General features: G+C 39.2%; 1 protein-coding gene across 3 annotated transcripts; it reads right to left on the bottom strand.

Moving 5' to 3' along the window:
* Positions 1-884: 884 nt before the first annotated feature.
* On the bottom strand, positions 885-10,689 carry GTSE1 (G2 and S-phase expressed 1). Of its 3 annotated transcripts, none has more exons than XM_080620018.1 (12): positions 10,510-10,689; positions 10,023-10,125; positions 9,239-9,296; positions 8,543-9,158; positions 7,879-8,055; positions 6,802-6,940; positions 5,626-5,988; positions 5,372-5,444; positions 4,761-5,009; positions 3,383-3,563; positions 2,146-2,286; positions 885-1,170 (listed from the first exon to the last, which is right to left on the bottom strand). In XM_080620018.1, the coding sequence occupies exons 2-12, from the start codon at positions 10,099-10,101 to the stop codon at positions 1,087-1,089; spliced, it is 2,160 nt and encodes a 719-aa protein (XP_080476144.1). In that variant the 5' UTR covers positions 10,102-10,125; positions 10,510-10,689; the 3' UTR covers positions 885-1,086. The 3 variants fall into 3 exon arrangements, with proteins under 3 accessions (XP_080476144.1, XP_080476146.1, XP_080476145.1); XM_080620020.1 differs by having other exon boundaries at positions 7,885-8,055; XM_080620019.1 differs by having other exon boundaries at positions 10,023-10,106; positions 10,577-10,600.
* Between the last annotated feature and the right edge of the window lie 2,313 nt (positions 10,690-13,002).

Here is a 13,002-nt window from a genome sequence, read left to right as displayed (position 1 = left end):
CAGGATACGGTTGGCTTTCTGGGCAGCGAGCGCACACTGAAGCCGGTTCATGTTCATTTTCTCATCAATCAACACCCCCAAGTCCTTCTCCGCAGGGCTGCTCTGAATCTCTTCTCTGCCCAACCTGTAGCTGTGCCTGGGATTGCTCCCACCCAGGTGCAGGACCTTGCACTTGGCATGGTTAAACTTCATAAGGTTGGCATCAGCCCACCTCACAAGCGTGTCGAGGTCCCTCTGGATGGCATTCCTTCCCTCCGGCGTATCAACCAAACCACACAGCTTGGTGTCATCAGCAAACTTGCTGAGGGCGCACTCAATCCCCCTGGCCATGTCACCGACAAAGATGTTGAACAAGACCTGAGGGGACATTGAGCCATTGACCACAACTCTTTGCATGCAGCTATCCAGCCAGTTCTATCTATCAAATTGATAAGTCCTTAAAGTATAAGGCAGAAACCTACTTAGCTCCTTTTTAAAAAAAAAATCATAAATACATAAGTTGTGAGGTTTTTATTAAATATTTACGTATCTCTGCTTTGGTTTAGAAATAATGCAAGCTGTTGCTTTCTCCTTTTGAATCACACAGACTCAGCTGATGCTGGTAGTGTATTCCACTAGCATTCAACAGTAAAACATACATTTCTAAACTTGCTACACTTCTGTATGAAAACCCACCCGGAATCCACTAGCTTTACCTACATCTCAACATTCATTAGTGAAATACTAAAATCATCTAACCAAAGCCTGTAATAAAACATTGCCATTTTGTACAGTAATTTGGTAAACAAATCATTTATTTTAAATTAAATCTTCATTGCAGATAGGAAATAAAAAGAAAGTCTTCCAGTAAAAAGAATATCTTTTTTGCCTTACAGCAAGCAGTTTAAACACATCCATTGCAGCACATCCATGAGCAGAACCATTAATGAGACTCAGACTACATCAGGACTGCTTGAATTCTATTGTGTTAACATGGTTTATCACATAATCTATAGCCATCTTCAAAAAAACCATGTACGAGCGAAGAGCAATTCCCAAACACTTTAAAGATCACAGATGCCAAGAATTCTTCATTTCAGCTCAAGTTCAGAACTTGAGTAGCGGGGAATCCAGGTTTTCTTTGTTCACATCAGGACTCAGAGTGATAAGAGGTGAACTCAAATCAATTAGCTGAAAAAAAGAACAAAATTTAGCTGCTGTAGTCAGCTGTTGTGTATAACTAGCAGCAATAATCTCTAACAGTCTTCCAGTACTTTTTTTCTTGTTTAAGATTCCCATTAGTATCCTGAAGACAAGCACTACACAAAGGTGGTTCAGGTCTTTAAACATCTAGCTCATTCTTAGACAAGCACAAGCTTCTCACAAGGTGGTTATTTGCCCATACTCACTAAAAGCCTAAAAGGCTTTTCTGAGTTTCACAACTGTGCATATTGGAGTGACACAGTCACTCCAGGCAGGGCAGAGCACTTCTGAGCATGCCTCCAGAAGTCACTTCTGTAATCCTCTTCTGAGATGCATTGAAGGACCTGATAGTAAGTTGATCCCAGCTACATCTAACATCACCAAAGGCTACATCCTCAAAGTTAGCACCATTTATCTGACAATGTCTAAAGGCATCTACTTTCAAGCCACTAGTGTACAAAAAACATGTGCCCAGAAACATCTGTCAAATTTAGTGTAGATTCCAATGTACACCTTTCAACTAAGGAGGGGATTTGGCGAGGAGTTACACAGAAGAGACAGCCCTGCTTTTTTGCTGAAAATGAGCAGCTGCTGTTAAGAACTGGAAATATAGAAGAAAATGAAAATAAGTCAGCACGCCTGCTATGCTGAAGACAGCATTCACTTCCTGCTTCAGAGCAGTTTCATTCTTTGACAACTGCTTTAAGCATCAAGTTCTTTCTCCATCCTCCTCCTTTTCCTATTTGCACATTGCTCACTGAGCTTCTTTAGAGCACACTGATTTTAAATATTATGTTCTGTTTACTTAAGAGCTCCTTGTGTGTAGTATCATACTGAACGTATGAGCTCATGTTAAATAATCCTTACAAGTACTGTGGAGCTGCTCTGCAGACAAAATAGATGGCAGCCAGTTGACATTTTTCTGCTAGCATATTTGCACCAGAAGACTGGAATGTAACTTACCTTCACCTGCCCTGAGAACACGGGCTTTAGAGGAGTAATCTTATTCACTTCAGGAGTATTAGAAAGGTCAATCAGAGGTCTATTTTCACATTCCAAGATGTGTGGGAGGGATGTGTCTACTCCAATATCTACCAGTATGGCCTTAAAGAAAAAAAAAGATAGTTCAGATTTTACCCTCTGTTCTTCCTGCTTCTTTCATAATGACTTCAGCAATTTATGCAGCCATAATAATAACAGGAGAGGCTTAATATACAGGTTGGGTATTTTTCATGCAGGATTGTTCGCACACAGTGTAAAATCTCAGCTCCTGCTCTGCCAAAGGCTGGCATCATGAATAAGGAAAATGCAGCAAGACAAAGGGAAACAGCTCCTTGGGGCATGAAACAATATTTCACTTAAAAGTAGGTAAGTTAAAATAGAAAAGTAATAACTCTGAAGTCATTTAAATTACTTACTTGCAATTATTGTGCAATCTTATTTAGCCATATAATCTATTCTATACACCCCCAAACTTTAGTCATGCTTTTGTCCAGTTTAACTACTCTATACATGTGCTAAACAATTCTGTAATGGATACTTTGTGACATCAAGTCAACAAGGAAAATACCAATGCAGTTACATCAATTAATCTACAGATTATTCTGTAACTGAGTATTTGTAAATCAGTAGCCACTATGACAGGTGGCTATTTCCGCACTACCAGTTCAGTCCTTTCTCCTTAGTGCCTGTGGAGTAGCAGCTTTAAACACAAAGCCAGTAGATTCTTGGGAAAGGGGAAAAGTGTTTACTGGACTAAATATGTGACACTTAACCAAGTTTACTACCGCATTTAAAGCTACATGGGCTTTGGGGTTTGATCCTCATTCACTGTATGCAGATTTGCACTTGTGTTAGGTGACAGAATTTAGCTACTTTATGGCTGCAATAGGAACTGCCTTGTGACTCTGCTTTTCTAATCAAATCCACAGTGATTTCATAGTACTTATCGAGAAGTGGAAATTTAATATCAAACTACAAGTAGTTGACCATTCAGCTTTCTTAGCAGAACAATCTTACTAGAAACACTGAACAGATGTTCAGTGCTAAATATAAGCACTAGAGGGTGCACTAAACTAACAATTAGAGTTAATCCATTTTAACTTCATGTGTACTGGTTTTCCCTAATCCATCATCTTTAAATAATTTCTTTTCAAGCAGTTTGCTTAGTACTGTAGAAAAATGTATTGTTATTTCTTACCTCAGCTTTTTTCTCTTCAGCCAATTGATTTTGTACTTCAGCTTCTTTTAAATTGTTTTCTACTACTTCTGTAGCATTTTTTTCTGGTGAGAAGTTAAGCGCAAGAGGTAACACAGGTGGAGGAGAAGTATCATCTTCTGAAGAAGGTATCTGTGTCTTACTCTCTTCTGTCTGTTTAGAACTAGAGGAAAGAGCATTAAAGAGCATTAGTAATAATTGCACTCCTTAATCAGCATGAACTCCTAAAGACAGATAAGCCAATGCCCTTAACCTCATTTTGGTTTTTACCAAGTTTAAATTACCAAGGCTTCCCATATTTTCATCCAAAAGTATGCTACTTACCTGCAAAATACAAGATATTTCATGCTGCAATAAATGTATAGCCTACCCATGTTTAAAAAAAAAATAAAATCTAACTACTTCAGGTTTATGAAGAAATTAATCTTAAATTGACATATATATGCAGCCTAAGCTTCACACACAGGATTTTGGGGTGGTTTTTTTAGGCTTTGAAGAAGCAACTAGCAAAATGAGTATTGATACTGCATATCACTGAGCAACCCACTTCAGTCCCTGCTGAGAAGTAGTACTAATATCAGCTGGAGGACCAGCAGTTGTAATCCCATTAGTATGATAAAGTCATTGTAGAGAAAGTAATTGCTTCCTTGAGAGAAAAACCTATTTTGGACATTTAGCCTAAGTAGCATGACACATAGCAGCAGCTTTCTAGCCATGAATCATTCCTGCTTTAATATTGTTCATCTCCACCAACCATGAAGCAAGCCTGCATACATATACACACCACTTGTGAGCCTATGTTGAGCTGATAATATGAAGATGACAACATTTTCACAGAAAACAATAGCAGCATAGGATTCACCCACTCTGCAAGCAGTTCTTTCAAATGAAACACAGGTAACTCAGAAAATGTAGTTGTCAACTAAATCCTTGGCTTTTTTTACTGGTGAGTTAATAAAATGTGATTTTACAGAAGCACTGGCAACAGTATAAAGCAAAATTAAGAGTAATAGGTGATTTAACCCAGCTGCTTCCCTTCATCAGAAGGCAATAGGAAAAACACGAACACCAAATCTGTTCTCAGTCAGAGCAGATACAAGTCTTAAGCTGTCTGCTAGCTCAAGAAATAAAAATAACTTCCTATTAGAGATTATAATTCTTTAATGTTACATACTGACTCATCTCAGTAAGGCTTACAGTATGTCACTAGTCACAAGATATAAAGATTTATTAGGCCTATACAGAATCTATGCTCTATTCTAGCATTTCACAGAGGTCCATGAAACCTGAAAGTCATTATTAAAATTCATTTAGAGGCCATTTCCCTACAAAACATTTCACATATGGAGGTTTGTCTTACCCAGCTCTAAGAGTCTTTTTGGTAGAAAAGCTGGAATTTTGGCAAACAGATGCGGCATGTGAAGAAAATGCCATTCTTGGTGCAGATCTAGGAGCCACCGCTGGAAAACCTGAGATACGACGAAGAGGTGTAGGTAAACCAGACCGCTTCAGACTGGCAGGAGTCATGGAGACAGACCTCTCAGAGGAACAAGCATTCTGAAAGAACACATCTTCAGAGGCTTTCACAGGAGTGCTCACTGCCATGGCACTGAAAAAGAAACATGCATTAGCCAAAAGCTTCTAGAACTGTTTTATTCAAGCTAAACAATAAAATAACAACTAAACAATAGAATTCAGTTTCCCTTTGGTCAGTAAGGGACAGTAATTATCATAAAGTGATAATCACAGCATAGTGATGGGGGGGAGGGGAGATGAAAGGGGAGGGACAATGAAGTGTGTCTGGTTTTGTTGTTGTGGGTTGGTTTTCTTTAATCAGTTCTAATAGGCATTAACACAGCTAACCTGGAGGGCCAAAGGGACTAGACAAAGTTAGAACTTTTAAAGATTGTTGTAGCACCCAACCATGTTGCATTCTAAAAACAGTATATTCAGTTTTCAGTTCAGCCTTACCTTCCAAATGTGCCACAAAATGGTAAACCAATAGATGGTACTGCCTTTGGTGCTGATCTGTTTGATGGTGTATCTAAACAGAAAAGTCTTATGAGTTGTTATCCGTATTATTTTTTAAACAACAGATACCTTTCAGTTAAAATACTAATTCCTTCCAAGAGGTGGACAGAAGTGCAATGAAGCAACAACCATTCAAGGTAACATTTGTTTTAACAGGCAAGCTAGAAGATAGGTCTTGTAAAATATGTGCTTACCTCCAGTCTTCACTGGAACCTTAGTTTGACTTGTAGGAACTGACAAAGCTCTAGCCTTGTGCTTTGGACATAGGCTTCCTTTTGTTGCACTTCCATCTTTATTATGCAGACTGGGAACAGAGCTTAGCCTCTGAATTCCACTGCCTACAGCCTCGGATGATGTTGCAGAAGCTGAAGATTTACCTAAGCTTACAGCACTAGATGTTTTGGGAGTACTAACTGATCTTGCTTGGCTCCTGGATGTCTCAGCATTGGCATCCTGCAGAGATGACGCCTTGGTAGGTCTGACAAAGGCTGACCTGTTTGTACTAGATGAAAGCTTAGAGCCACTCACACTAACTTTTGAAGGCACACTTGATTTTCCTGAAACAGAAAGTTAAGTTATACTTCTGAATCATTGCTTATTGCTAAGTTTTTGACTAAGCAGAATATGCTCACAAAGGGAAAAAAAGATTAAATATAAACTTAAATACTCTAAACAACTCAGCTTTAAGTAGAACACATACAGCTACTGAAAATTTACTCCCTGAATCTTCCACCAATTTTGTCTTCAAAAGTCTCCTCACCAAATTCCAAATTACTGCAATCAAGTTGAAGAATATTCTTCAAGAACTGCCAAAACAGCTTGCAGATTCAAGTTCCATTTTCAACATCTCCTCACAGCATAGTTGGCTATGTTCCCTTAAGCAGGCATTCAAGAAGGTAATAGTTCAAGTTACACTGAGCAACACCACGGGCTGAACTCCCCCACAAATGCTTTTCTTAGTTTTCTGTATGATTCTTACTTTTAGTCTAGCCGGTTGCTTTCATTAATAGGATGAGTCTTGACTAGACACTTCCATCATGTAAAATTATTCTTCTTAAGCTTTAACTTTTACAAATACACTATTATCCATCCAGAAACAAATTACAAATTCAAAACCTGAAGTAACTTGATATCTTGATAGATCCTACAAGAACTGTGGTGCTTACATCTGTCAGTACTTTACAAACAATATAAGCCCAAGATTCATCTTTAGTCCACAGGGATTTATTGGGCTACAAAATTTTATTCTCCATTGCAAACACTTACTGCTTGGATGTACTGGACACCATTAAAACATATCCAAACCCAAAGTCCAAGACATGCTTAGCTATTTCAAAATTGATTTGTGACACAAATCTGTAAGTGATTACCATTTTTGCCTAAGGGAGAAATGGGTAAACTTGAATTCAGACTTGAGTTTATGCTGGAAAATGATGACAAAGATGACGTAGTCTTTCTTGGGAGACCGACACCAGGAAGTTTCAGATGTGTTATCTTCTTTAAGCCAGGCTGAATCAAAGAATACAGTTTATTCAAAAGCAAATAAAAATTATTTAACACATTATTTTACTGTGCTTTTTCTTGGTTTTACTGCTTTTTGTAAATTTTAGATAAGCTCCTTCCTCAGATTAGTTTTAAAAGTGAACTTTCTCAGAAACAGTTCATTATATTGGGTTATTATACAGAACCAGAACATGAGATCTAGGAGGGAGGCTTGCTGTTTCTATTCCTGCCACAAACTTGAGTATGGACTTAGAGAATAAAATGAGTAATCCAGGCACCAGTATATGCTAGGCACCAACCAGCTAGAAAGCAGCTTTATAGGAAAGGCTCCGAGTGTGCTGGTGGACAAGCTGAACATGAGCAACCAACATGCCCTTGCAGCAAAGAATGCTAACAGTATCTTGTGCTGCCTTAGGAGTGCTGCCAGCAGGTGGAGAGAAGTGACCTTTCCTTTCTGCTCACCACTGGGGAGGCCACACCTCAAGATCTGTATCCAGTTCAAAGCTCCCCAGTATGAGTGATTTGGAGCTACTGGAGAGAGTTCAGCAAAGGGCCACTAAGATAATGTAGGGACTGGAGCATCTCTCATCTGAGGGAAGGTTTAGAGACCTGGAACCGTTGAGCCTAGAGAAGGCTCAAAATGGATCTCATCAACATATACAACTATCTAAAAAGACAGTGTCCAGTGGTGCCCAGTGACAGGACCAGAGACAATGGGCACAAGCTGAAACACAGTAAATCCAACACATGTATAGTTGCTCTTAAATATGTTCACTGTGTTATAACCTTAGAATACACATTCAAGAACAGCAATTACAGAACAGAGACTACTTTAAAGCCATTATACACACAACGATATAGCTTTAAATTAGGAAGTAAACTATATTCATTTTTTTCTTCTTATCAGAACATCACAAAAATATTTTCACATTAAGAATGCTTACCATTACCTTACTTGGTGCAGGAAGGGCTTTTTTGTCTTGTGCTGAGGAGCTGCCACTGAAGGAAGACTCAAAGACCTCTGAACAAGCACTAGATTTATCAGAAATTAGATCTTCAGGTGATCCCATGCTGTTCAAGTCTCCTTTTGTAGAAATATTTAGATGTTTTCCTAGTTTGGGCTGCAAATTTCAATGAAACATTTTAAAAGCTACTGATATGTCTAGAAACCACTATAAAGCTTTTGACACAAATTGATCTTGTTAAGAAACTAGAACAACAGTTAGTGAAGCCTTTGAACCCAGTCAAGTCCTTAGTGACATTAAGTCACCAAGAACAGTGCAATAATTTTACCAGCAAAGACCCCAGTATTTAAACAGAAACCAGGAATAATGGTATTCACAAGACCAGAATACAGTGGAACAGAAATTTGCCTGCAGATGCTCTATGATGTCATAATATATGAACTAGTTGGCTACTATACCATAGTATCTTGCCCTGACTTTTTATGTACATATATTAATGTTTCCTGCCTAAGGATCTTAGGAAGTAAAGAAACACTGGATTAAAGTTCACCTTTAAAAAATAAAGCTTGTAGACAGTTCAAACATTCCTAACACATAAAGGATCTGTTTAACAAAAATATTGTTGCTCAGAATCTATCTTTACCTCTTCAGCAGGCAACAAATTGTTTTTTCCAAGAGTAGATGAAGGTCTTGTCATTGGCAGTTTGCCAGCTGCTTTCATGTTTCCTTCCTTAGTTTTCTGTGTTTGTGTCAGAGGTGAACTGACAATTTTTGTAGGAGAGAAAACACTTTTAACAGGGCTTTCGCCTGGAAGAGTATGAAGAACATGTGTTTCAGCATCTGACAAAAGTTTATCTGATTCCTTCTGGAAACAAGGTGGCAGCTGACATGCTGGGCTTTCCCACACACAGTATGTCTCTCTTTTAACAGCCCTGGGACTTGCCTCTGTATTTTGGTCCATCAGCATTTTTAACTTTGTCTTTGAGTCCTCCACAAATGTTTCTGTAATCTTGTTTTCCAGTTCTTCAGATTGTTTCATTTTAGTCTGTTCATTCTTGCTTCCAGTCTCTATCTGCAGTGCTAACAGACGAGCTTCTTTGAAGATTTCCACAAATTTCTCTCCTGTAAGTGGGCTCCACATGAGTTTATCATCAGAAGCAGGTGCAATCTCTTTTTCAGCATTTTGTGCTTCAATATTGACAGAAATACATTTTTCTTTGTGTCCTAAAGGTCCAGTAAAAACTTCATCTTCACTTCCACTGCAAAATAAAATAAGTCAGCCCCGCACCTTCCATGTGTCCATTTTAAAGGTATATTTACCTGCAGAGCCTTCCCTTACCTTGCTGGAGAGAGTGAAAGGTCAAAATCAAACTGTTCATCAGTTAGAAGAGGAAAGTCTGTAACAACAAGAATTTTATCACAGTAGGGATTTCAATAAAAATTATTACATTATGCTTTGACAATTTGTTAAGGCTGATGTCAGATGGCAAAGGAAGTTTTAGCCACCAGGTTCAAATAACCAAAATAATAAAAGCATATTTTAGGTCAAAAACTAAAGGTAAGCTGTGAATATGATCATAGTTGTGATAGATGCCCAAATATCACAAAAGATCTCAATGCTAATTTCTAAAGATCCATAATAGGAATATAAAATCTGGCTGTGGGGAAGGGTATTAACAGCCTCCAGTCAAGAAAAGTGAGAATATATAATCTAGAGCTGCAAGATAATACAGATGCCCTAACAATCAATTCTTTTCCAGTTCAGACCACCACAGGGCAGTAACAGGAGCCAGTGGGAAAGATTAATTTTACTGTTAGCTAATATGTACACTAACCATTAATTGAATCAGCAGCAAACAGATAAGGAAAGGGGAGGAGCTCAGATTAGATATATAGAAGAGCAGTTGATGATAACATGTTGCCACTGCACATGCTCTAGCACCAGTGCTCCCTCACAAACTCTTGGAGAGGCTTGTAAGTCTGACACTAGCAACAGCAGCCCATCAAATGAGTACACAGAACAAGATGTGAAGCAGATACAGGAGGTCTGCAGATCTGAACTGGCTTAGCTTTTAATAAGGGATACAGTAGGTAGAGAATATCCCAACTTGTTCTCCACTTACCATTGCTCATGCAAATATCAGTTTTTTCCTCAATCACGTAACTTGAGCAAGATGCTGCCTTTTCTTTTCCTTCCTCCATAGTGCCTGGGAAACACAGAATTACCTATATAGTAGGTTTAAGAAAACCAATAAGGTTGCAGAATTTTATGATACTGCCAAATTAGCATGGAGGCAAACATTCCTTTTTGAAGACTTTTACATGTCATGTTTAAGGACACAAACATGTTTTATGTTTTAACATAAACAGAGGAATACTTTATCTCTGCAAAAAACCATTCAAACACAGCAGCCATGCCTAAAATTTGTCAAATTCCTTAATGCAAATTCTGCATTCAAAAGCTAAACTCTTTACATGAATACAGCTGCAGTGTGCAGCAGAAGGCTGCTACCCCACAGGCTAAAACCCCTTTTTACGGCACTAATCCTAGGCTAGCATAACCGAGACTCTGCTCCACAGGTGAAACGCACACTGTGCTTCATACAGTACCTTTCATTTGTGGTCAGAAACGCACCAAATACGACCTTCCTGTGAACAAAGGTAGACTCGTCCCTACCTTAACACCTTAACCTGGTCAGGCTTGACCAAGAGGCTAGCCAGGCCACCCTGAAAAAGGAGAAGCTGCCCGGTGTGCGCGGAGCTGCTCACACACCGCCCTCCTCCTCACCTCAGGGGAGCTCGCATGGTTCCCCCACCCCCGACGCTGCTTACACCTCTAGCTATGGCGGCCGCCGCTACCGGCGGGGGCCCTCGGTCGTCCCAGCCGCCACCCCCCGGCGTCCCGCTCACCGAGGAGGCAGCTGGGGCGACCGAAGGCCACCGCCGCTCCACTCACCTCCGCGAAGCTGCCGTGCACCGAGCAGCGCCCGGACGTTTAAAATCGCTCTCCACTCACGTGACGCGCTCCGCTACCTCTCATTGGCAGGTTTGAACGATACACGGCGCTGCAGGGCATTTTGGGGCTTGTAGTTGCCTCCCCAATGGCCGGCGGTGTCCCCGAGAGGACCGGTCTTCATCTCACGTACTTAACCAATTTTTAATAGACTAAAGCTGTGTAATCGCGTTCTGAAGGACTGGATGAGTTTTAGGTCCCTTCCAACCCAGACAGTTCTATGATTGACTGAAATAATATGTTTAGAAGTAGGCCTATGCCTGAACAGTACAGCCGGAAGACCCACCACTCTTCCACAGCTCTTCTGACATCTAATGCTGTCCGTCGCTTAGGGTTTTCTTTTAATACATGTATGGCCTCAGAAATTGCAGTCGAGTGATGTATTCTGTGCTGAGTATTCGGTATGGTGGAATCACTGGACTGGAATTTAGCAGCTGAATAAGAATGGTTAACCATGATTTTTATATAGATAAGATATTTTGTAACCCTTCCTTTGCTTGGCATCTTATCTGTTTTCTTCTCTATTTTCATCCTTCATGGAGCCTTGCAAGCAGTATATATGCAACTTGGGTACATATCAAGTATCCTATGCACTGGCTAATACCCATAGTAAAGGGCTGTGACAAATAAGCCACTAGGCTTAATATGAACATGCTCATTTCTCACCTTTTCTCCCTCTCCATCATCGCAGGAGCCCCTCCTGGCTAGAAATGGTCAGTCGGGGGAAGTGTCAGGCTCTGTTGCACTTAAAACAGGCCAGTTGTCATTGTTACAGAGTTTCTGTCTTCCAGCTTTTTAGCTCAGGGGTTTATACCTGTTCTCTTCATTGTATTTCTCATGGGTCCTTGAATTGCTATTACTGATGTAACAATTTCAATTCTACATTTACCATTCTTCTCCTGCTTTGCTTTAGCCTGTATAATGTCTCACTAATAGCTCAGCAGCAATTCTTTTTCAGTAAGTTGAGCAAGGGCCCATGGCTGTATTAGCAAAACTGGGCCATGTGCATTATAAAGGATAATTTTCCACAAAGAAAAATTATGATAGAAGAATAAAAGTCAGGAGATTTCAACATTATAAGACCAAAAATCCACAATCTTACACTTCTGAGATGAGGCTCGCACATACCTCCTTTTGCTTAGTTCAGTCAAAAAATGAAAGCATCAGTAAGAAAAAGAAAACCAGGATTAAATTAGTGGGGAAAAGGGCAAATAGGCTGTAAAGTAGAAAAAAAAATGTATAAGGAAAGCTAAAATCATACAGGAAAAATTCAATGTATATCTTTCAGTGCGGCATCTACCACTCTGTGTATGCTATTTAAGAAAACAAAATCCAAAACTTGTAACTGCCTATATTCTCAGAATCAGGTCTGAAAGAGCTAGTAGTGATTCAAGTCAGTAATTCTTTACTGATGTCTGAATTTCTTCTTCCAAGTCATTGTAATATTTCAATTTTTCTATATTTAATATATTACTAATAATGAAGAATGATATGACATCCTTGGTAGCTCCATTGGTTCTAGTGACACAGTTTTACTCACATAACCATTGGAAGCATGCAGCACATACCCTTCGTTGAAATGCACGCTGACGTACTGGTCTTGTAACAAGTTTACTTAAAGGAAATGGAAATTCAATCAGTTTCTATTAAATGGTCACAGTGTCAATGAAATTAAAATAGCTCTTTTTAGAAATCATATTTATGGAAAAGAGTTTTAAGACTGCTGAGGGTATGAGTCAACAAGCTCCGGCTTAATTTTCTGGAGTGTGATACCCCAAGACATATTTAGAAATTGCTAATTGTTGTAATAAAACTGAAGGAACCAATTTAATTTATATAAAAATATAAATGCTATGTGAAGGAAAGGCAAAAGCCTTTAGAAATGCACCAGAACTGTAAGTTCAGATTTTTCTTAAGAGCAGTTATATGCGTCAACCAGCTTAAGATAACAGTTAAATGAGAAATAAGGTTTGGGGTGTTTTGTATATGGTTTAAAGATGATGCAAGAAGATGTTCCCATTTTATTCTGGGAAAGAAGGGCTTTGGCCTCTTTTTCTAAACTACAAATTTAAATATGTTTATTCAAAAGC

This window comes from Psittacula echo (assembly GCF_963264785.1).
Source record: "Psittacula echo genome assembly, chromosome: 1".
NCBI lineage: Eukaryota > Metazoa > Chordata > Aves > Psittaciformes > Psittacidae > Psittacula > Psittacula echo.
The sequence above is the reverse complement of the archived record's forward strand: the minus strand, read 5'-3'. Positions and strand labels throughout refer to the sequence as shown.